The sequence below is a fragment of the Pelodiscus sinensis genome, chromosome 2 (genome assembly GCF_052426305.1).
Source record: "Pelodiscus sinensis isolate ZL-2025 chromosome 2, ASM5242630v1, whole genome shotgun sequence".
In the NCBI taxonomy this organism is placed as follows: Eukaryota; Metazoa; Chordata; order Testudines; family Trionychidae; genus Pelodiscus; species Pelodiscus sinensis.
In genome coordinates this window covers 136613160-136639209 of record NC_143053.1, presented here as the reverse complement: position 1 = coordinate 136639209, position 26050 = coordinate 136613160, and the positions used below count along the sequence as shown (strand labels likewise).

Genomic DNA, 26050 nt, shown 5'->3' with positions numbered 1-26050 from the left:
CTATCACCTGCCTGTAAGGCTGTCAAAAACAATGTATTGTCTGTCTACCCAGGGGACCTTTCTGAAGCTGATGGAGTAATTCTAAGATAGATCTTAGCTGATAGCTTTATTATCATAAAAGAATTAATGATGATAAACTGGACCTCCACACTATGACTGAAAGCTGAAGATCCTTCAAATAATCCACATGTTGAGCCCTGCAGATCCCCGAATAGCCACTTGATATCTGCATTTGAGATTCATTTTTGCAGATGCAGATACAAAGGACTCTACTCACAGCATTTCCCCTACTATTACATGTAAGGCCATTAGAAGTTAAATCATATGATGGTATGGGATCTGCGATTACCACTGTGTTAGTGACAGTTCTCTCCGGAGACAGACTGTGCCATAACATAGCAAAAAGCAGTCAGAAAGAAAAGATTTCCTGAGTGAAAACATTGGTAATGAAGCCTAGGACAAAAACTCGTGAGAGCAGGAGATGAAGTGCTCAGAGTCACAGTGCTCAACAGTGGAACAATCTATAGTAAAAGACAAGACTGAGACAAAGCCTATTCATCTTCAGAGCCCACTGCAAAAAAATCTCTCTCTGCCAATGTTCTTTTCCTGTGGTAGAGGAAGCTAACGCTCGGAAATGGCACTAGAAGCAAAGCTCATTATACGGTTATCTTTGAGCAATGCATTGCTAATATACATTTATACATTTAGCACTTCAACATTGTACTAAAAGCTTCAGTACTAATATTTAGAGGGCAATGGGCTCCCACTCAAGGTGTAGCAGTGAAGGGGAAGGGGGAAGCATCTTAAGGCACTCACAGAAAACACAATCTCTCCCAATGCTGTGGACATCTGCCCTCCAATCATCATCATATAGTGCATTCTCTTGAAGCTTTGTCAAAAAGAATTTATTATGAACCAGTTATTTATTTATGGACAGTACAGAAATGAGAAATACGAATCATAGAAAGCAAGAAGAAAAAGTTTTATGACAGGTAACAAGATTTCTGATCTTGTAAGCGTTTCACTCCATCACCATGTTCCAAAGCAAATTAAGGAAAGGCCACATGATCAAATGGCTAGGACACTAGGTAAGATTTAGGAGACCTGCATTCTATTTCCACCTTTGCCACTAACCTCTGGCACGATCTTAGACCAGTCATTACACCCAGGCCTGCCAATAGGCAGCAAAGGAGGTAGTTGCCCTGGGGGCTGGTGATTCAATGGGGCCTGGTGTTCTGCCTGCCACTTCTGCAGAGCCCTGACCCCTTTAAATCGCCACTGGAGTGCCACCGCAGTGCCACCGCAGCATTCTGCATGGCTGCCTGGGGCCACAGGGGTGCCACATTGATGGCTAGCTGCCCTCCATCCTTGCCCCAGGACCTGGCATGGCCATCCACTCCCCTCATTACACCTCCTTGTGCAGTTTTCCCCTCTTAACCTGGTCTATTTAGCTTGTGGCCTCTTCTGGACAGACTCTTATTACCTTGCAATTTGGAGAAGGATTAGAAAATATGCCTTTTAGTCTGCTTAGCTAGAATATCAAAGAGAAAGGAATGTAATGACTTGATCACAATCTCTCTAAGTACTTTACAGTATATGATGAACTGACATTTCACAACTTACTGCTCTCCAGTCTAACAGACAAAGATTTACCAAGATCCAATTTCTAGAAGCTGAAGCTAGATGAATTCCTACTCAAATTAAAGCTCACATTTTTAAACAATGAAGAATTTATCAAGGTTCGTGATGGATTTTCCTTAACAGGAAAGCTATAAAGACAGAAAAAATTCAAAGATACATGATCTAGTTCAAACAGGAATTGAGGGAAATTCTATGACCTGTGTCACATAGGAGGTCACACCTGATGATCACAATGATCCTTTCTGGCCTTACTATCTGTGAATCTTTATGTTTGTACATTGCCTCACACCAGGGGCAGATGAGAGTTTTGTGGGACCCCCCCTTTGGAGAAACAAATAGAAAAAAGGCATCAAATGCGCAAATTGAAGGCTATTTTCACATTAAATGTGAATTGGGTAAATTTGATAGAAACTTAATTTAGTTGGATAATTTTTATTTTAATTATATTGCAATTCATTTTTAAACAAAATTCTGCATTAATAAAAAGGGAGGGGATGTCCAAATGTTGAGCAAAAAAAGCACCCTCCCCCCCAAAAAAAATCATGGAACCTTTACATCTCACACTCCCCATCCCCACCAGACATGGCAGGTGAAGAATGTCTCAAGTGGCTTTCCAGACGAGAAAAAACTAAAAATACCAGACATTTTACTTGTCCGGTATTTTCTGTTTTTTTTTTACCTGACAGAAGCCACAAACACTGGACTGTCAGAGCCAATACCAGACACCTCGCAACCCCAGTCGTAACTCGAGCCTGCATTTACAATAGGCCAAGGACATAAGTCGGGGGATTTTGGCCCCTTTCACACTTCTGAAAAAGGTCATAATGGTGGTGGGGTGGGGAGGGTCATAAAGCAGGCTGTTATAAAGCAGGGGCCTCCTGTATTTGTGGCAGGGGTGGGAAACCTCTCTTGGGTTAGGGGCCACTGACCCTACAGAAAAATCAACTGGGGACCATACAAATGGGCCCAGGGCAAGCAGGCCTGGAGTGGGTCTGGCCAGAGGTTTGGATTGTGCCCCAGGGCAGGGGATTGGGGTGCAGTGTCTGGGAGGAAGGTTATGTGGGTGAAGATATCGGAGTGGGAGTGGCTGGGGGGCCGGACACTTACCAGTGAGACACACTGCTTGCCCATTTCTCCTACAAGAGCTGCCTGGTCATGAGCTTGGGCATTAAAAGCCTGAGGGGAGCGGTGATTGGTGGGTTCCCGCAGCTGCCATTGTCCAGATCTGGCCAATGGGCTTGTGCGGGGGGTGGAAGCAGCCATGAGGGACCCTCCCCTGCCAGCTCGCAGCTCCTGCACTACAAAGGGCCCTGCCGCGGCTGTTCTGCACAATGGAGTCCTGATGGGGGTGGGGTTGTTGCTGCCTCATGGCCGGACTGGACCAGCATGGGGTTTGCTCTGGTTGCTACAGCGCCTGCGCGGGCTGCCTGCTGCGGTGGGGGCAGGGCTCGAGCTTCCAAAGTGCCACGTCAAGGCTCCCTCGCGGGCCCCAGGCTGCTGACCCTGCTCTAAGCAGGGACACATGAGAGTTTTAAAACACCGGCATTGGTGCAGGGCCTATTGAAGCGCAGGGCCCGGGGCAGCCGCCCCGCTCGCCCTGCCCTCTATCTGCCGCTGCCTCACACAGTGGAGTCCTGATTTTGGTTGGGGCATCTGGACAACACTATGGTATGACCAATAACTAAAGCATACTTGGTTGCTTAAGGAACACTGATAAATCACTACTACCATTCATCATCCCATTTTTATACACGAAAAAAGTTAATGAATCTACAGGGCACTGGTTTCTAAATATGCATGTTTCTTTTGGTTGAAGAGAAAAATACAGAATAGAAAGTGACAGTATATGAAGACATTCGTGAAGTGTACCTGTGATGATTATTCTTATTAGCTTTGTACTGTGCTAATGATATGCTATGTGCTGAAGAGTCACCAAACAGTGATAATTCTGGAAAAATACAATTTGGTGCAAACAGGGACAAAAGTCATAACCAAATTTGTCGTGCAATTTTCTGCACCAGACTACAAGAGTCTAGCATATAGACACTTTTCTTGACACAGAAAAACCTATGAGGCCATAGTGCCTATGCTGCTCTTATACCTACAAAAGATTTACATGAAACAAAAATGACTTTGCACTTGCCCTCAACACCATGGATATATTTCACCCTTATAGCAGAGTTCTAATATGCTATGCATATAGTCATGTATAGGATCTTGTGGGGAGTGATAGTCAGCTTCTTCTTAAGATGTGAGATAGTAGCTGCAGGACTTCAGACAGAAGGAAAGAACCTGCATGTTTAAGAATAAGAGCTAGAGCAGTATAGTTATCTTCAAAGCATAAAAATTGCTTTGGAGTAAATTTTATTTACTCCATTAATAACCAAACACCACTATTTTCAAGGTAAAATTATTTAAGCCATTTTAGAAACCTTTGTTTATAATGGGGAATCTATATTCTTTTATAAACAAAAACAGACTAGGCCAACATCAAAGCTAAAAGCTTGATAATGCTGCTTTCGTTATAATTTATGAATGATAGTCAAGAGCTATTACATATATGCCATCTTTAATGCCAAATTCTTTTAACACAATAGCAATACAGCTTGAAAAGTCCCTTTTAAACTCTTCTACTCTGATACTTTAATTTTTGTCATGGCAGGTATAGAGTACATCATATGATATTCTGCAATTCAATTTTTAGTAGTAAGTCATCTTCCAGATAAAGGTCTAAAAATTAGACAAATGGCAAAAAGGAGTGGGAAAGAACACTATTTCATTCTTATTTTTAATTCTACCTGTAAATTATCACCTGTTTAGCTGTATTTCCTAAATACTTCCATAGTGTGCATAAAGATATTTTAGTGGTATTGTATTATATCACCGCAAGTTTGCAACATTCTAGATGACATCACAAAAATTATGGATGGAATCACCAATTAAAAACTAAAAAGAAAGTGTACAGCGAGAATTGGTATTATTGTATATTTCCTTAAAATTTGCAAGTACACATTCAAAAACAGTACAGATATTTTAGTGTTGCCACTCCTCAGCTAGACCCTTCCATAAAGCAAGACCCTTTCTGAGTTCCAGAGGTAACCCAGTCCAGCTATTTAGTTAAACCCAAGTCACTGTGGAAGCTGAGGGTACTGGTATTCTGAAGCACATAATCTTCTCTCCTCTCAGTGATTTGAATGAAGGGTTTTTTGGGGGGGCAGAGAGTTGGGTTTTTTAGTGGAGAGGCAGGAAATAGAGGGAAGAGTAGGAGTTAATTTTTAAAAAATCCTAAATATTTTTGTAACCTATATAATACATTATAGCATAGCATAAAGGTTTATCAACTCATGGGGGATGACCGAGTCATAGCTTCAAAACTCATGAGGTAGGTGGCCATCCAAAACTCAGGCTAAAATATCACATTACACCCATATAGAGTGGGAGACAAAGCAGGTTCAAAGACAAGGTAGATACTCACAAACCCATCTCTGCATATATTATAATAAACTCTTTAAATGCAGTTTCATCCAAAGAACTTTGAAAGAGATATTAAAACACTAAACATGTTTCTAAAGGAGATTCTCATTAACATGAGATACAAAAGAATCAGTGTGATTAAACAGTTTCTATTGGTATGAAATTGGAATTCCTCTCTGTCACTAGTTAGTATTTCAGTAAGATTTGTGAAGGCACTTAGGTGCCTAACTACCCCTTAACACCTTGGAAAATCTCCACCATCATAAGTTAAGATAAAATACATTTATTCCAACAATTAGTTAAACACAGTTAAGGTTGCTCATATGCCTACTACTCCAACTCAGCTATAAGGAAGGAATGCATCTTTAGTATCCAACTCTTGCAATTTACAACCAGGATTTCACGTTTTCATCAATTTTCTCATCCAAAACCAGTGTCTTCAACATACATACCTCCTCTCTGTGTCAAACAACATGGAACTTGCACTCTAATGTCAATCCCTTTGGAGGGGAAAAAACCCATAACACTACTTCAGGATCTGACCCTGGAGAACTTAAGCTACATGAGAATCTCAGAATATCATTTAAAAATAAATTACTAGACTTCATAGTTGCAAAGAAAAAACTTGAAGATATATTCTAGTATTCCTTAGACATTCAGAAATCAAGCAGCAATGAAAAAATATACTTTAAAAAAACCCCTCATTTTTAACCCCATCTTTTGATTTTTGGGGCCTGACAATAGTTGAATGTCTGAGGCTCAGCAATATTTCAGAAACGTCTACACCGTTCTCCCATCAACAAAATTACACCAACTTCAACAAGTGGCAGTAGCTCTGTTGGAAGGGAAGGGGGAGAATAAGCTCTTCCACAGACAGTACTGTGAACACTACCACTTATGCCAGCAAAAGTTATGTAGCTCCAGGGTGTGTTTTTCACATCACTGAACAACATACATTGTGCTGGTATAAGAGGTAGAGCGTAGACATAGCTAAGGACAGCACGGCAAAATGGAAGCTGTTGGCCAATCAGAGCCAGTTGACGGTTCAAGGCAGAATACCATATTAGATGGACCAGTGATGTGATTCAGTGTAGCAAGACATACATTCCCAAATGGAAATGGCTGTCTGTCTTCTCATACAACTCCTGCCTCATTAATTCAGTTACATCATAATCAACTGTCTGCCATATCAAAGATATTTAAACATTTTTAATTGCTAAGTAGTGAATCACATAGGCCTAACAAAATAATAATTCATGATTGAAGTATGGCTTAGGAAGTATGGAGTTGGAGTTTTGCAGTTGATTTCAGTGAAAGTAAGATCAAACTCTATATTGAGAAGAAATGTAATAATTATACATTTCGTGCCATATATTTCCACATCATCATAACGCTAGATAATATACGGGTCATATGCAGATACACAGTTTTAGCAACTGACTCCCATTAACATCTCTACCCATGAGCGCAATGTTAAACCTGGAGATATATCTTAGATCTTTGAGGTTCACTTAGCAATATATAAACAAATAAAAAAGTGGAAATCCTTCTGTCATCTTATTTGTTCACATCAGAATAAAATGCCATAGAACAGATTAAAACTTATCTAATATTTAAATGATACACAGATGGGTTTGGGATCTGAACTTGCAATCCTATCAAACAAAAGCTTCTACTGGCTTCAGTGCCAGACTTGCCAGATTAAGCAGTGTGAGGCAGTACTCCTGGTTTTATATTAACATATCTGTAACCTGATTTTTTGGTTTGGAAAAGGAAAAAAAAAATCAAAGAATAAGCTGGCTACTCAAATAAAAGGCAAAGGGAATAAAACAATCATGAGAAGGTCCAGAGAAAAGAAACAAATAATTGAAAGTCTCAGGCTAGCCGAGGGCTGTGCTTAAAGGAACCCGACCCCCACCCCGGACAGACAATTCTCAGGGGTACCCCACTTCCAAAGCAGTCCTGGCTTGGATTGCCCGGAGTACCCACACTGGGCACATCACACCACTAGGCCATCAGCCCGGCTGCACTTGCCGCAGGCTGCCATCTGGGGAGAGGGGGCAATTGGGGGGCTGCAGGAGAGCTTCCACCCCCAGAAGCTCGCAGAGTCAGCCCAGTCCTCCCCATCGGGGGCACGTACCCCATTCCTCCCTCACCTCCTTCTACTTACCCTTCCCTAGCCCCCCTTCCTGATGTACAAAATAAAGAAAACGTGTGGTCAAAAATAGAATCTCTCTTTATTGAACAAAACTGGAGGAGACTGGGAAAAGGAGGTGGGAGAGGGGAAGAAAGAGGGTGGGAGAGGGGAGGGCAACTACAATGATGAGGGGTTTGGAACAGGTCCCATATGAAGAAAGGCTAAACAGACTGGGACTTTTCAGCTTAGAAAAGAGGAGATGGAGGGGGGATATGATAGAGGTCTATAAAAGCACGAGTGGGGTGGAGAGGGTGCATACAGAAAAGTTCTTCATTAGTTCCCATAATAGAAGGACTAGAGGACACCAAAGGAAAGGAATGGGTAACAGGCTTCAAACTAGTAACAGAAAGTTGTTCTTCACAAAGCAAAGAGTCAACCTGTGGAACTCCTTGCTGCAGGAGGCTGTGATGGCTAGAACTAGAACAGAGTTTAAAGAGAAGTGAGATCAAGTCATGGAGGTTGGGTCCATGGAGTGGTATTAGCCAGGGGTAGGAACGGTGTCCCTGCCCAAAGTTTGTGGAAGGCTGGAGACGGATGGCACGAGACAAATGGCTTGGTCACTGTCTTCGGTCCATCCCCTTCAGGGTCCCTAGGGTTGGCCGCTGTTGGCAGACAGGCTACTGGGCTAGATGGACCTTTGGTCTGACCCAGGACGGCCATTGTAAGCTCAGGGCTCAGGGTCGGGGGTCTCAGTGGACCACCTTGATTTTCATGCACACCTGCTCCTGGGTGGCCAGGCTGGCAGCTCTCCTGCCCTAGACAGCCACTTTCCTATGCCTAGTGTGGAGGTCGTGGATGAAGTCCACGATGTCTGCACTAGACCAGGCGGGTGCCTGCCTCTTGCGGTCCCGGGCAAGCTCCCGGGAGCCGCCAGCCTGGTCCCGGGAAGAGGGGGAGGGCTGGGGGGCATCGGGTGGCTGGCTCGATCCATGCCAGGTGCAGGGTCTGCTGGCTGGGTGCTGGCAGGCTTGCACCTGGCACGGGCATCGTAGCCAGCCCATGCCCCTTTAAGGGGTCCGGGGCCGGGAGGGGGGCAGACGAGTTTCCCTGGAGTTGGCCAGAGTGGCCACCAGGGAAAGCTGGGGAGGGCTAGCCTCCCACTAGTTCAAATTAAGGGGCTACACACCCCTCAATTCGAACTAGTAAGTTCGAACTAGGCTTAGTCCTCGTAGAATGAGGTTTACCTAATTTGAACTAAGCGCTCCGCTAGTTCGAATTAAGTTCGAACTAGCGGAGCGCGTGTGTAGCGCCTATCAAAGTTAATTCGAACTAACATCCGTTAGTTCGAATTAACTTTGTAATGTAGACATACCCATATCTATCAGAGATTTTATAGACTATGCTTGGTCCTGCCATGAGGGCAGGAGACTGGACTTGATGATCTCTCGAGGTCCCTTCAAGTTCTAGTGTTCTATGATTCTATGACTATGGACTATAAACAGTACAAGAACACCTTGGCTGTGTCTACACTGTACCCCTTTTCCGGAAAAGGGATGCAGATGAGACAAGTTGGAATTGCAAATGAAGCAGGGGATTTAAATTTTCCCCACTTCATTTGTATAAACATGGCTGCCACTTTTTTCCAGCTCAGGGCTTTGCCTGCTCCCTCCACATAGCTCTCAATTCGGGGCAGAGAGGCTTGCACCACACCCCAGCCCATCTCTCAGCTTCCACTGGCTGTTTCTGGACAATAGCAGCTGAGGATTGGGCTGGGGGCACGGAGATCACTTGAAGCCTTCCCCTCCCCCCTGGGGACCCTAAAAGGGGCGTCCGCAGGACAGATCCGGTGGCTTGGCAGGCTGAATCCGGCCTGCAAGAGATATCTTGCTCACCCCTGCTTTAGAAGCATACATTGTCAACACAGGTATTCAAATTAGGATATCATTCAGTATAAATCAGGAAGTTAAAAGATTGAATTAGTATCTTTCTTAGCCATTCAACTGGCTACTCCCTCCCCACCCCCCCTTGTTTGCCATTTACAGCACCACAAAATTCCATGGATTGCCATTATAACATACTGATTGTAAAGCAGAGGATGTTCTGTTGTGCCTCTGGCTCCTGAACAAATTCCACTGTAAGGTCTGACCGCTTTAGAGGTGCCCCTCACATAGTTAGAGCACTGGTAACCTGAGCATTCCAGTCAATAGAGCCTTGTTTTCTGACTCACCTTTATATATGGAGAATTCACACACTCCTTAATTGTGTGCACAAGTGTTAAACACCCATATTTATTTGGTTTGCATAATTATACCTATTTCCCCAATGATCTCCATTTATGGTCCAAACAGTAATAGTTTAAATGAATAAAGGGCCAAGTCACATCTCTGCCAAATACAACCTCATGCTTCCTGCCTTGAAAACAAATACTTTAAAAATGCACATACAGATTAATGTTAATAACATATTTGGCATAGCATATAATTGTTCAACAAAACTACTGCATTTCTTCCAGGTTCTCTAGAAGCTATTATTTTATTTAATAGAGTGTTTGTTTCAGGGAAACAGAATTATAAACAGAAGCTAAATTTTACTGTATTCCAAAAGGGACTTTCGTTGCCAGTTAATTATAATTCAATAAGGCAAGTAATACAAGATAAAATTGGACAAAGTCATCAGGAGAAAACACCCTCCCCCATTTATTTATTTATTTAGCCTCTGGTATCCTACATGTCCTCTGCACTGCCTGTTAGGTAGAAACTTGCAGAAGCTGGCTATGCCTCCAGGGGACTCTCCAACAGCAAGGGAATCCCAATGGGAGACAAAATAGGTAATTTCCCTTTATAGCAAAGAAATAAAGAAAATGTGATCTTGTACACACATACTTGAACTGTTAAAAATTAACGTTGGAGACAAATTATGGTGCATCCTTATTGAAAGCAATGCCAGGTAGTATTATTCAGTTAGGACTCATTATCGTAGCTAATATTTTATCATTATTTCATGTATGAGTTTTATAAATACAATATGTAGGAACAAGAACAAAAATCAAATTTTTGCTTTTCTTTTATCTACGGAAGGCTTCCGTTGAGCCAGTACATAGCAGTAGGAGGTACTAGCATCTCTCTGAAGCTCACCACCTTGCATCTTGAGCAGGAGGTTATTTGGCTAGCTGGCTGAGAGAAGAGAATGATACTTGATGGTTGGGGGAGGGGAAAGGAGGAGGGAAGAGAAGAGATGTAAAATTGCTGGAAAAGGGATCAGCGTGGTGGATGACTAAGTCACATAGGAATGAAAGGTTTCAAAAGATCAGCCTGCACCTCCCTTTCACATAAAAACCAAGGTAGGTAGCTCCTACCCTTCCTCCCTGTTCAAGTGATAAATATATCAGGTTATTGCATAGATCTGCTGTGGGCATTATACTAGCTGCCCTGCTGAGGGAAGCTGGGAAGAAATGTTTTCCCCCTTATCATATTGCTTAGTTGAGAAAACCCTAACTCTACTTGACTTACAGAAGGTTCAGGTGGAACCTCTTCATGCAGAGCATGATGGGTAGTAGGCCATATGTCACAACTTATTATTGAAGCATTTAGTGGATGTTCAGTGCAGGTACTCCATAAAAGGTGGCATCTAGTAATAGGTAAATGGCTTGGGGAAAGGAATTGAGGAGATGTGCTCAGTAATTGAGCAAGCAGGGAGAGGTGGGGGGCAGCAACGGCTGGGGACTCCTATGATTGGTACAGTAGAGAGCCAACTTCCCCACCCATCATTATAGTCCACTTTATCCCTCCCACAAGAGGGGAGGAACTGGATGAATCCCCACCGCCCTCTCCCCCCCCCCCCCCCCCACTGAGGATTGTAAGGTCCTGACAATGGATCTGCTGGAAGAACATGAGTGGAAAGGGTGAGGGAGAGCAGGTAAAAGCACCCTGCCCCAGTTAATTATGGGAGAAAGCAAGGGGGGGAGGAAGGGGACTACTTGCTCTATACATTTTATTTGCTGGGTTGGTCCAGACATCTAATAAAGTTATGGCCTGATTAAACCCAAATCAAAAGGTCTCCTGTCCTTCTTTCATCATAATCAGACAATGTTCAGTTGTTCTCCAGATAACACCCATTTCATTTTTTTTTAAAGCGACCACCACTTCCTCCACCCCAATTACAAAGGAGAAAATACCAAGGAGCCTAGCTCAGCCCAGGAAAATTTTCAAGCTATATTGAGGGAAAAGCCCAAGAGGCTCAGAGAGTACATGACAGTAATGACCAGTGTCTCACTATAATAAGCTCCAAACATGAGAGTTATTTTATGGGCAAATCCTAGAGTACCACTACCAGCTCCTCCCTCAATTTAGTGAGGTAGGAACTTGCTAAATGAGAATAGAGGGGAATATAAAAGTTTTTCTTGCCCCTCAGAATATGTTTCCAGATAGATACTATAGTAAGTAGGTCCCCCATGGCTCTGCATTTGATGTATTTTGAGAGCCATCAGGCAGGCACATATTAGGGTTGCCAGATGGTTTCAGAAAAAATACTGGAAAAAAAAAAACAGCATGGCCTCTTTAAAAATTGTGTGGTGAGGCTTTTTGGCCCTAACAGGCTGCTGGCAGCTGCCTGCCATCTTGCCTCCCTGTGAGAGGCTGGACAGCTCCCTTGCAGAACCCAGTAAGTACTAGGGTTGCCAGGCTGCCTCCATATTGAGCTGGACAGCCAGGATTTTCGCCTCCTGGCCAAGAAAAAAAAAATCCAAAAGTACTGGACATTTTAGGTGTCTGGTATTTTCTGAATTTTTTTTTACTGGACAGAAGGTGAAAATATTGAACTGTCCGGTACAATACCAGACATCTAGCAACTCTAGGCAAACTGGTAGGTCCCAGCTCACACTGGGTCCTGGCAGCTACCCTCACTACAGCTCTGCATTTAAATTCTCTCTCACCTTGTCAGTAAGATGGCCTTTTGACTGGCAAGTTGCCCTGTAGCACTTACAGGGCAGGTCTACGCTGGCCCTTATTCGAAAGCAACAAGATGAGCATTCACACTACAAAGCCTGTTATATCAAAAATAACTCCTGCTTGTGAGGAGAAATAAGCTTATTTCTAAATATTTATTTTGGGAGTTATTTTGAAATAACCTGGTAGTGTAGACATAACCTTAGACTGATATAGAGAGACAGACAGATAGAATCATGAGCTTTTCTGAGCAACACCCACTCCTGGGGTGCTTATGATTACATATCTGCTCACAATTTTATATATTAGTTTCTAAGGTGCTACAGGACTACCCTTAAAAAAAAGCTACAGACTAACATAGGGCTACCCCTCTGAGACTTTGGGCTCTTGGAAGACATTTGGGGCAATTTAGAGCTAACCACCACAACACCAAAAGCCAGAACTAGTGGCTGTAAACAAATGTTATGGACTGTGTAACCTGGCTACACCCATGATAAGTGGGCAACCAGCTAACTAAAAATCACGCCAGACCATGGATGTTGCTGAACCAGAGAAGTTCAACCTGTATCAATACTTCAGTTTTATATTATATAATTACACATACATGTAAAGACACAGTTCCAGCTAAACCCATGAGATTAAATTAAACTGAGCACACTCAGAAAATTTCATAATAGCAACAAAACTCTGTGTGAATGCACCTAGGGACTTATAGATGGTTTCCCTAGCCAGTGCTCAGTTAGCCTGGAACATATTATAGATTTAAGAAGTTTGAGCACTCTGAGATTAATGCTTATGCAGAGTTTTAGCTAACATTAAGTGCTAAGTAATCATATTTCATACAGATGAATCTCATCAGAATGATATTGTTGAAAACCATGTGCAGTAACTTATTTTTATGAAGCCGGGCAAAACCCTGGTAAGGTGAGCTGAACACATCACAAATATTCTTAAAGTAAGGTTTTGTATTCTATACAAACTAATGGAAGATAAACTTTCAGTATGGTTAGTTAAAAAAAAAAGAGTCAGCTTCTAGATAAAACACGAAATATTCAGCATGCACCCTTTGTGGGGGCCTAGAGCCAGCCCTGAGCTATGGTCCTGGCAAAGTCTGTCAGCAACCATGGTTACAGCCCATCAAGGTCCTTTAGTGCACTGTGCAATACTGTACCTCGCTCTTCTAAAGACAAGAGGTGCATGAAATCCAGGACATGTAAAACAAACTATCTTAGACATGGGTACACAAAGAATAGCTGGTGACAACCTATAAAGTCTTAAAAGCACAGAAAATGAATAGGTCGAGAGAGAGAGAGAGAATATTTTTCTTAGTTCTATCTATGATGATCCACACAGAAAGCTTTAAAAATTGGGGAAGTCATATTCTACCATCTTTCATGGGTACTTATGAATCTCAAATTCAGTCAAAACTCCAGAAGACATAGCTGAATTTTATAGGATAATGTGTTTGAATTTGTGCTATGCATTTAAACAAGACTTAAAATCCTAATTCCCATTGATTTTCTATCAGATTTAGGCTTCTAAATCACTTACAGTCAGATGTTCATAGCTATTTAGATGCCGCAAGAAAAGTGATGGGCACCCAGTAGCATTTTCAGAATTGCCTAACGCCCATTGAAATTAGGCACTTAACTTGGATAACTGCTTTTAAGATGCCTGTAGGGCACAGATTCCCAAAGGCAACTCTCAGAAACTGATACATTTAGATGTGTAGGCACCATGGCGCAGATCCTCATCAGGGGTTTATCTGCATCTGTTAGTGCCCAAGGATCTCTGAAAACCTAACCAAATTTATCCATTATCCCCCTTCCTCAAAACCCTACATGACCCTCTTTTAACTTTTCAGAATCCAGTTCAAGCACCTCAATCTCTCTTTAAAGGAGCTCTACAATTCGCTACTGCATTATCCAAGGCCTTATTTTGTCCTGTAACTTCTTAGATGCCATCATCCTGTCTCCATCCTCCCATTGTTAGTACCAATCAGTTTTTCATGCCAAAGACTATACTGGAATTGGCTGTTCCCTTCCCATGTATCAAGCAAACAAGAACGAGAGAGAAAAAAAAACTTCAGGCAAAAGTAAGGATTAGTCTAAAATGCAACCAAATTTATCAAAGAGTAACAAATACACATGTTCTGGGGAGAGAAGAGTATAAAACCACAATATTATGGACTAGAAAGTGAACTGCAGGATTTAGGACACCACACAAAGCCAATGTATGAAAAAGAGAGAATTTTTGGGATACTGGATGGTTAGTTTCCAAAAAAATTCAAATGCCTTCACATTATCTGGTGTTTTTATGAACTATGATGGAGAATTTATCTGCTTATAAATTCTCCATTGTAGTTCATAAACACACCAGATAATATGAAGGCACTTTTTTTTAAACTAATGTGAATGCTTTTTATACAAGCAGTCCCCGGGTTACGTACAACATAGGGACTGTAGGTTTGTTCTTAAGTTGGATCTGTATGTAAGTGGAACTGGCGTCAGTCGCTGCTAAAACTGATCAGTTTCAACTGCGGCTGAATCTGGACGCCAGTTCTGACTTACATACAGATTCAACTTAAGAAACCCAGGCGTCCCCAAGTCAGCTGCTGCTGAAACTGATCAGCGGCTGATTCCAGGAAGCGTGGGGCAGAGCAACTCTGCCTCGGGCTTCCTGTAGTCAGCCGCTGGTCAGTTTCAGCAGCGGCTGACTTGGGGACGCCTGGGGCAGAGCAGCTGGGGTGCTACTGGGTTGCTCCAGTAGCACTGCCGCTCCTCGGCGCTACTGGAGCAACCCAGCAGCACACCAGCTGCTCTGCCCCAGGCATCCTGATTCAGCCGCTGCTGAAACTGACCAGCAGCGGCTGAATCAGGACGCCTGGGGCAGAGCAGCTGGGGTGCTGCCGGGTTGGTCCGGAGCGGCGCTGCGGGACCAACCCGGCAGCTCCCAGCTGCTCTACCCCAGGAGTAGGCAAGAAAAGCCTGGTCTGCTGGGGGGGGGGCACTAGCTGCACCCCCCCCCCCAACAGACCAGGGAGATGGGGGTGGCGGGACGGCCCAAGTCCTCCACGGCTTTGCTCCGTCTCCCTGGTCTGCTGACCTGGGAGACGCGGAGCAAAGCCTCAGAGCACACAGGCAGTGGGGCAGTCCAGGCGTGCCGCGGCTGTCCCACTGCTGGCGTGCTCCGAGGCTTTGCTCCCCATCTCCCTGGTCTGCTGGTCAGACCGGGGAGACGGGGAGCAAAGCCGCGGAGCACGCCCGCAGGGGGACAGCTCAAGCGCGCCCGGGCTGTCCCGCTGCGGGCGTGCTCCAAGGCTTTGCTCCCCGTCTCCCTTCAGACCAGGGAGATGGGGAGCAGCTTTTCTCGCCCCGGAGGATGGGGGCGGCGGACCACGGCGCATCTGGGCCTCCCGCCGCTCCCGTCCTCCGGGGCGAGAAAAGCCCCGTTCGTAACCGCGGATCCGACATAAGTCGGATCCGCGTAACTCGGGGACTGCCTGTATTTAAAAACTTACTGCTGCATAGTGATTTAGACTACTGAATATTTCAGAATCACTATTTTATGGATCTTAAACACCTGAAGGCAGAGTTTCATTTTTCATGGAATTTGGCATAGCATTTTCACAATATTGCATATTGAAATGGAAGTTGCACATACAGGCCACATCTTACAGTCCTTACTTGGGCAAATCTAAGCCTCAGTGGCCTGTGATGTGTATGTCAGAATCTGTTATGTAGATGGAATAATTGCTACAACATTTATGGAATATATACATTTTCAATTTTTTAACTAGCTAGTTTCCAAAACTATAGAAATATTCTATTTGAAGAGCATTTTTCAGTGACATCATTTGTCCTATAATTTAAGTATCTGGAGCTTTGACTTACTTCAAACTACAAATCTTCACTCTCCTATATGTTGTGGGTGCAAAACACAGTATGGGTACGTCTACACTAGCTTGTTAGTTCAAGCGAGGTGGGGTAATTAGAGCAAGCGGAGTTGCAAATGAAGCCCGGGATTTAAATATCCCGGGCTTCATTTGCATGTTCCCTGGCACAGCCATTTTTAAATCCCCCTTAGTCCGAACTACGTGCCCGTGGCTACACGCGGCACGGAGTAGGTAGTTTGAATTAAAGATCCTAATTTGAACTACCGTTACTCCTCATTCCTCATTTTAATCCCAGGCTTCATTTGCAACTCCGCTTGCCCTAATTACCCTACCTAGCTCGAACTAACGAGCTAGTGTAGACGCACCCTATGTTACTAATTGTTGCACTCAACTGTTAGAAAGTGAGACTAAAAAATTTAGATGGCAATTTCAACAAAGTAGTGGAAAATAAATGTTTAAAATATTTTAGGAAGTGGACAGTAAATTAACTGAAAGACTTTATAGAAGATGTTCTAAGCCCTCAATTGTTCTAAGCCTGTTTAGATAGGCTCCTTTGAAAGCTTTAAGGGGGTTGGGTTTCCAAGTCCCACTGAATTTCAATGGATACCTAACTAAGCTAATTTGAAAATCTCACCTTAAAATACATTTAAAGCTACACAATGAAACAAAAAAATATAATGGGATTATGAGAAATACACATTGATACAAATAATAGTATCTGTCACTGAACAAAATAATATGCTTTTGTACATAGAATGGATTCTTCTCCCCTTCCCCCAAGCAGCACTTATGCTCTACACAAGAAATTTTCTCTTTAGCCACAGGTCCTTTGGTGAAGGAAAAAGAACAGGTTTTCCATGGAGGACCTTCTCCCTTTCAGAAAGGGAAGGAACCATGTGTCGATTTCCTCTTGAGAGAATCCTTGATTTTGCACATTAGTGGTTGCACCATCAGTAGCATATAATACTGTCAGAGCCAGGTGGGAAGGGGAGGAAATATGCACTCTTATTCTGCCAAATGTTCAGGAAGATGAAAAGAAATCAATAGGTTATTATATGGTAAATGTATATTTGTTGTTGAAATGGAACAGATGTTTATAACTATACACACACGTTATTAGAAAGACACTAGAAGGATGCTCTTCTGAGAATAAGGACTTGCAAATTCCATCTATTTTTCATTATGAACAAGATTTTTCAGAAACTACAGACTACTCTGATAAATCTGTAGTAAACGAAGAGGACAGAAAAGCTTGCATCATCCTATGTTCTGTCTGTGCTGAAATTACTATTATGACCATAATTGGGTTCTCCAAACAAAAATAGACAGATTAGTAATCATTAGGATGCATTAGCAATGCCTTTGCCAGAAACTATTTAGGACTTATTTAATACTTTTTATATTTAATATAAAGTCATTATGTTGACACATTTCAAAGTAGCAACTAGTATAATGAACTAGCCATTTATAAACTAAAATTTATTTTTTGCATAAAAACATGTTTATCTGATTATCAATGTAAATGCAGTATTGTGTTGAAAATTAGACGTCAAAAACTTGAAACTTCTCCACTGCTCTAGTGATCATTTTTGTTGGACAATCAGCTTTCAAAGGAATGAGCAGAGGGATTGCAAAACTCTTATGTATATTGTTGAGTGCCTCTCAGATTTCTGAATGACGTATCTTCTAGACTAACTGAAGGTTTTCCTGGGCCCTATAGGAAGAGTAGGGCAGAGAAAGTCCTATCCACTAGATCCCAAAAGTAGAGACCTGAATTGATTGAGAGGTATATGGAACTCAGGACTGCCTCATTCAGAAGAACCCTGATTTTAGAAGTGGGTACTATGAGGAACAGACCTACACATGAGTAGCAAGTGAGTAGCAGACCAGCATGCTCCCTTCTGTGAAGGCAGTACTACAGATAAGTAGGTTGTTGATGGAAGAGTGTAGTGGCTTTCTTTGAAACTCCTCCAAAAACACCAAACAAGATTGAGCTTTCCTCAGTTTTAAAAAGCACAGGTCAGTTTTGGAAGGAGTTATGAGTTCTTCAGAGGGGGATGGAACTCTTCTAGAATGGATATTTAATGACCCATCTTATTTAAAATAATTTAAAAAATAAAATCTGTATTATATTAAGTAATGCACATTCAAAAAGTATCATGATTACATTGGTTTTTAAGTTTATTAGGCAAATAGTTCGCTGGCAAAATAACTGTCCTAAACTGGTCAGTTTTGGAAGACCTTATTTAGAAATCCAGGTAATAGATATATTTTCCAATATTCTGTATCAGAAACAGTGTATGTATGTAGTGGGCAGATACTATGTTATTTTTTTAATAATTCAGACCTAATAATCTTAAGAGGAAACGAATCAGAACCCATGCATGTGTTTTGAGATGTGGAACAAAAAAATTCCCCTTTACTACTGATAGTGCTAGCAATAGATACTGCCAAAATTGAAATGTACATATTTAAAATCCCAATAAGGCTAAACTGAAATTTCTGTAACTGATAGGCTGTAAAAATCATATCACAATGAACCATGAAGTAGGAGGCGTATATGAAATTTAGTGCAAAATTGAACTCATAAGCTCTGCTGAATCTATTATCTGCTTCATTTACATGTCAAGCTACAGACCTATTTAAAAAAATTAAAAACTCCTTAAAATAAACTGTTCTATGCCCCATTAATACTTAAAAATAATTAAATTAGTTTTACACATGCATCTTAAGTCACCTTTCCTATTTAATGGCATCAAGTTAATTGCTGCGAATTTGGGCAAATTAAAACAAGTTTGCATAATTCTTATTTAACTGATATTTTTATTCAGTGCAGCTGTGTCAAAGTTCTTTCATCTTCATGTAAAGTACCCTAGGTTAGACTGTTCATATTTTTTTTTCAAGAACAAGTTGCAAGCTCATTATTCCCATTAGAGGTTGTCTACTACTTACAAACGTCAGCTAAGTTATCGACCTCAAGTACAGTAGCTGTAGATTCCTTTGAGTCCTTGTGCTTTTGTAATCCACAATAAGACATTCAACTCCCATTCAGGAATAAAGGGATTTCTTTGCTGACTACTAGCAGCTTTAAAGGGTATTTCATATGGCTTGTGCACAGCATAGTCTACTACTCTTATTTCCTTCCCTCCCCATCCCCCCTCAAAGCCTCTCTTATATAACAGATTGCAAACACTGTCTCTGAAGATGCGATCTTGGGTTTCTATAGTGAAGTTTTCAACATATCATGCTCCTCAAATAACAGTTTTAGGCCAGTGATCAAGTTCTGTTAATAATTATCTAGACATTCTCTCTTCAGCGTGCCTATTTACACTTGTATGCATACAAAGCTCTGAAAAGATAAACTCATTTACCAACTGAATAAGAGTTTCACAAACTTTGCACAGTGTTGGTCTCAAATAACCACCTGAGAATTTATAAAATGTGTACGTTTAGCGTATTTGCCACAGGTGTCCCAATCTTTTGCAAATAAACTGCTAACATAAAAGGATTTGTGCAAGCCCTCAAGCAATTTTGAGAGTCAAGGCCAATAAGGCATACCTTCAGCATACCTGTTTAAGCTTAACTCACTCTATGGTAAAATCGCTCTATTTACTGAGTAGTTTTAAGTGTGTTACCTGAATTGAGAAATTCAGTAGTGAATGTAGATCACTATAATTTTTCTTCCTCCTAGACTGGGCAACTTTCCCGACTTCCATTTAAAGTGTTCTACTGTATGAAATGAGTATTTAGGAGATGTTTTTCCCCTCAGTCTCTCACAGGCACATTCTGTAGGTTTAAATACAGTTCTACATGTTTTTTATATAGTTGTTTGTATTGGATAAGTCAATTCTTTCTTGAAAACAGAAAATCCCTCTAGTGTCTTGTAACACCTTTGAATGACTCTGCATAGTATACATACATGATGTATGAGGAACAAACTAAAATTATATTTTTTTCTCTTGACAATAGCAAGAATCACATCAGTGTTTTGAGATTTATGTAAACAAATGCAATCGTTGCAGTTCAGAAGAGTGAATACCTGGCAGTTTAATAAAGCCTACTCCTGTCTATTTATAGGAAACAACTGAAAGTTTCTGTGTTGAAATTAATCTCTAAGACCAATAGTAAATTCCTAAGCCCGAGTAAATCACGTCATAATATTTAAAGATTTAACAGAAAATACACCAGAGTAACCATACGTTTCAGTTTTGTTTCTCGCGTTTTGAATCCCTACCACTGAGCCCTATATTCAGGGGAAAACTTAAGACCGGTTTTAAAAATGATCTTTCCGTAGCATTATTCCTCCAAAAATTCCCAGCCAGATCAGTTTCCCCTGTCACACAACTACTATGGTGCTGCCGCACCTCCTCTATAGTGACTTGACTCAGTTGAGGCTACCTTTGAAGCAGTCGATGCAAGCACACTACACACACCAGAATAAGAGTAAGGAAATGAAAAGAAAAGCATCTTTCCTTTCAGCCATTAATTATAGATCAACCGAGTATCACCTTGCACATCACACGCCGATTTCCTCCCTCCCACCGACCCCCCCCCCCCCAAAGCCGGATGTGTCACAGCCATCGGTTCCAAAGCAGAAAAGCCCATACTTATTGTCACCATACATATGCCCAAGAACCCGGCTGGCGGCACTGAAATCTCACGATTTGATGGCTCTAAATATAGACTCTCAGGGTTTCCAACGTGGGAAAGAAGCCGAAGAAGCGGACATGGGCGTATGACTAAGTATTTCAATTTCGGTCTGCAAGGAACAGAGTCACGGCATGGACCACAACAGCCCAGGACTACATGGCAGAGCAGGGTCTATTCCCCCCTCCCAGGATAGATTTATGACTTCAGTGCTGTAATGAGTATATCATTGCGGGGTGGCAGGGAAGCGAGTATTGCTGATGCCCTACATAAGCAGGCGACTAACGTGTGGGGGGGGGGGGGGGGGCGGCAGAGGAAAAATACACTTTGTTACCTCTCCGCGGAAGGCACAAGCCATGTTTCCAGAGCCAGCCACAGCTGCCTTCTAGAAAGGAGAGGGGCCTTTGCAATGTGGGCACGACAAGCCAATGCTTGCTAACAGCAGCGGAAGAAATAAGGCACGAGCACCATTACGATCGCAATTGCACTCACCGAACGGCGTCGACCCTGCCTGCTTTTTCCCAAGCATACACAGCGAATCCAAGGCAAATCCTCAAGCCGGTGGGGGCAAAGAGGGGGAGGTGCGCGCGGCGCCCCCGGGTTTCAATTCAAGGTCCTGACCTTGCCCAGCTGCAGCATCCTTCTCTTTGTGCGGTGGGGCTGGGCTCCTCCGTGGGACAACTGCCTGGTGGCGGCGGCGGCTGCGAGGGGAGAGGCTGGCTCCACATCCACCGCCTGCTCGAGCGAGGCAAAGACTCGGCTTTCCTCCCCCCTCTTCTCCGCGGCGCTGCCAGGCTCAGCAGCGGCGCTCGGGTGCAGCAGCAGCGGCGGCTGCGGGGCACATCCGCCGCCGCCGACTGGGGCTGGAGACGATACAGGCACAGCTGCCGCTGCGCTCCCTTCTCCTCCCCTCTCCGGCAGGAGCGCGCGCCTGGCGCGGCTGAGGAGCCGGGCTGGGGTGGGCGGCTGCGCTCGCTCTCTCGCTCACTGAGACGCCGCCGCCGCCGCCGCCACCTGCGCCTGGCGAGGTGGGGGCGCGAGGCTCCTCCCGGGCAGCGTTCGAACACCGTCGGGTCCCGGGCAGGCGCGCGCCGCCGCCTTGCCGAGAGCGCCAGCAGCCGGGCTGCTGGGGGAAGATGGGCTCCTTGGCCAGGCTGGGCTCAGTGCTGCCGCTGCTGCTGCTGCCGCCGCCTTCTTCTTTGCAGCCTCGCACGGAAGCTGGGCCGTTTCCCTCCCTTCTCCACGCGCCCCTCCATGCCGTTCCCCCGAGGCAGGGCGTGCACGCCGCTTTGTTTGAAAGGGGGGCTTCGGGAGAAAGCGCAGCAACGCAAAGCCACGGCCAGCAACGTGAGGCTGGCCGGGGGCTTTGGAGTGGGCGCCAGTCAATAGCGCAGGTGCGTGTGGACAAGCAGGACACACCCGGCCAGGGAACAATGCGCTCGCAGGATGCCCGCGCTCATATACGGTTGCTGCCCATGGACCAGCGAGGGGAATGTGGGAAATGCCCTTGAGTTATCCTCCGATGGGAGAGCAGATGCGGCTGAAGCGTGGCTGGGCTGGGCTGCGCTGCCACCTGCTCCCTTCCCCAACACCCGCTTTAGCTGAGCTGATGAAAACTTCAGGTCAACTAACGCAAAGAATGGAGCGATTGCTTACAGCCCCTGCTCCTGTGTGCCTCCCTCTCCTTCCCCGCTACACTCATCCTTAGATGGCAAATCCACTTAAACAATTTCCAGGTGTCTCCTTCCAGACAAGCACAGCTGTTGAGGAAACACGACAGATATGTAGATGTAACTCCTTGCTAGCGGAAGAAACGTAGGGAAAATGCCATTGCAGCTATAGCCCAGCCCCTTTGCCGTGTATTTTCTAGAGCAAAGTTTTCTCGTTTGGAAAATATGTTGATCCTGCCTAGCAGCAGTGACCTAAGCACAGCTGTAACCATCAGCAAATCCATGTAGTCAGCTGAGCTGTCGGGGTGATGCCTGCATTTGATAACAGGTCTAAAGTCCCTGAATTCTAGTCAAGGAGAACTGCGTATCTAAGACAAGAAAGGGTTGGGTTTGGGGGCGTGGGGTGAGGGGGGGGAGAGAAGAAGGACTTGGAGGGAGGGGACGAACTGTTTCCTTTTTAAAATCTTGATTGGCATCCAAATACATAGTTTAATTTTAGAACAAAGTCATTTAATCGATCTGTCAATAAATTGTAATTAGCAAGCACTTTCTTAGCAGATGTGAATTTCAAAAAATATATTTTCATACAGATTGAGCAGACTGTAATGAATGCCTCCAATATCAGATTTCAGAATGACTCATTGCTGCCACCTTTTGCCTGGTGATTTCCACTATTTTTCCAAACAATACTAAATCATGCCTATTATCAGGCAAGAAGAAGAGTGCTGTGTAAAATCTCACTCACAGAAGTTGGTCCACTAAAAGATAGTCTCACCAACCATGTCTCTCTAATATTTGGGACCCTCACAGCTACAACAACACTGCATACATTATTCTTCACTAACATGTTAGTAAAAGTTATTTCCTATATTAATATTTTGAAGTGATTAGAAGCTGTAATTTCAGATCATTACTTTTAATTCACATGAATTCCTGATGCCAAAGTCATGATATGTTCTTTGGAACAAAACATAAGAATGGCTATACTGAGTAAGACCAAAGGTCCATTTAGCCCAATATCTTGTCTTCTGACAGTGGCCAATGCCAGATGCCCTAAAGGGAGTGAACAGAAACAGGTAATCCTCAAGGGTATGTCTACTCTGGATGACTATTTCAGGATACCAGACATATCGTGAAATAGCTACCCCACAACTATACAAGCTGCCAATTATTTTGAAATGTTTTTTGAAATAAATGGCACACTATTTTGGCATCCTGGTAATCCTCGTTCCATGAGAGTTAAGGGATGTCTCGAAACAGCATGCTATTTTGAAATTTGGCGCTTTGTAGAGGTGCCAAATTTCAAAATAAGCAATTTCAAGATAGATTTGAAATAAGATATGCAATTTGGATAATACAAATTGTGTATCTTTTTCGAGTTTAGGCTAGTTTGTAGACACACCCTAAGTAATCTCCCTCTGTCATCCAATTTCATCCCCTGACAAACAGAAGCTAGTGACATTATTCCTATCCATTCTGCCTAATAAGTATTGATGGACTTAACCTCCATTAATTTATCTAGTTCTTTCTTGAACCCTGTTATATTCCTGGTCTTTTGGCAAAGAATTCCACAGGTTGACCAGGCACTGAGGAAAAAAAACCTTCCTTCTCTTTGTTTTAATTCTGCTACCTGCTACCTATCGGTGAGAGGGATTGGGTAAGGGGACCCCACTACCTTACTTGCTATAACTGGAAGCTGTGCCTGTTCCTACCAACTAATGCATTGTGGACGCCTCTGTGCATGGGGAAACAACAAGACCATGACCTCCCATCTGACAGTCATTTGAGAATCTGACAATCATCTGAGAATTTGACAATCATCTAATCATCTGATAATTGTAAGGGCTTAGCGGTGGAACTATGTGTGTGTGATTTATAAAAATAAGTATCCTTAATATCAAGTATCTTGAGTATTGCCCTAGGTGTTATAATATTGTCTGTACTAACTATCCTGTGTATTGAAATAGATCTCTGTAACTGTGCACTGCTTTCCTTTACTATTCTGTGCATAATAAAGTTAACAAGAGTCTATCTGAGGTGTTTTTACTGGCTCCTCTCATATCCAAAAGCCAAACCACACGACAGAAGCGACCACATCTGTACACAGTATTTAAGATGTGGGCATACCATGGATTTATATAGAGGCATTAAAATATTCTTTGTCTTATTCTCTATCTTTTTAAAATGATTCCTAGCAATACGTTTGCTTTTTGACTGCCACTGCACAACGGGTGGATGTTTTCAGAGAACTATACACAATGAGTCCAAGAACACTCTCTTGAGTGGTTATAGCTAAAATAGTCTTCATCATTTTGTATGTGTAGTTGGGATTATATTTTCCCAATGTGCATTGCTTTGCATTTATCAACATTAAAATTCATTTTCCATTTTGTTGCTCAATCACCTAGTTTTGTGAGATCCTTTTGAAGCTCTTCACAGTCTGCTTTGTTCTTAACTATCTTGAGCAGTTTAGCGTTATCTGCAAATTTTGCTACCTCGCTGTTTACCTCTTTCTCCTTTAGATCATTTATAAATGAGTTCAATTGGATTGGTCCCAGGACAGACCCATGGGGACACCACTTATTACCTATCTCCATTCTGAAAACTGACCATTTATACCTACCCTTTGTTTCCTGTCCAGTTATCAGTCCATGAAAGGACCTTCCGTGTTGTCCCATGACAACTAACATTACGTAAGAGCCTTTGGTGAGGGACCTTGTCAAAAGCTTTCTGGAAATCTAAGTACACTATATCCACTGGATTCCCCTTGTTCACATGCTCGTTGACTCCCTCAATGAACTCTAGTAGATTAATAAGGCATGATTTCCATTTACAGAATCCATGTTGACTTTCCCTCCAACAAATTATGTTAATCTGTGTCTGATAATTATATTATTTACTTTTGACGTATTTTTTAATTTCCATTTAACTAACTTCCTCACTTTTGTGTAGTTGCTCTTTCTGAACTTAAATGACAGTGCTGGGCTGCTGAGATGTTTTTCCCACCATAGGGACATGTAATTTTATTACATTATGGTCACTATTTCCAAAAGGTCCAGTTATATTTATCTCTTGGACCAAATCCTGTGCTTCAATTAGGACTAAATCAAGAATCGCCTCTCTCTTCTTGTGAGGTCCAGAACCACCTATTCCAAGAAGCAGTCCTTTATGGTATCAAGAAACTGTATGTCTGTATCTCGTCCTGAGGTGACATGTACCCAGTCAATATAGGGATAGTTGAAATCCCCCATTATGAATGAGTTTTTTATTTTTATAGTCTCTCCTTAGCATTTCATAGTCACTATCACTATGCTGATCAAATGGCCAGTAATATATGCCTAATGCTATATTCTTATTATGGGAGCATGAATTTACTACCCACAGAGAGTCTATGGAAAAATTGGTTAATTTAAGATTTTTACTTCATTTGATTCTACATTTTCTTTCATGTATATTGCTATTCCCCCACCAGCATGACCTGTTCTGATATATTTTGTACCCTGGTATGACTGTGTCCCATTGATTGTCATCATTCCACCAAGTTTCTATAATTCCAGTTATATCCTCCTTTAGTACGAGGCACTTTAGTTCACTCATCTTATTATTTAGCCTTCTAGTGTTTGTCTATAAGCACTTTAAAAAT

At 42.8% G+C, this 26050-nt stretch overlaps 1 protein-coding gene across 2 annotated transcripts in view; it reads right to left on the bottom strand.

Annotated features, from left to right (window-relative positions):
• CTNND2 (catenin delta 2) overlaps positions 1-22184 on the bottom strand; it is a 1059017-nt gene extending 1036833 nt beyond the window's left edge. The window contains exon 1 of one of the 2 annotated variants that reach the window (XM_006120137.5): positions 21230-22184. In XM_006120137.5, coding sequence (XP_006120199.1) covers positions 21230-21266 — 37 coding nt within the window. In that variant the 5' untranslated portion in view covers positions 21267-22184. The remainder of the gene's footprint in view (positions 1-21229) is intronic. The other variant, XM_006120139.5, reaches the window with a different exon arrangement.
• Between the last annotated feature and the right edge of the window lie 3866 nt (positions 22185-26050).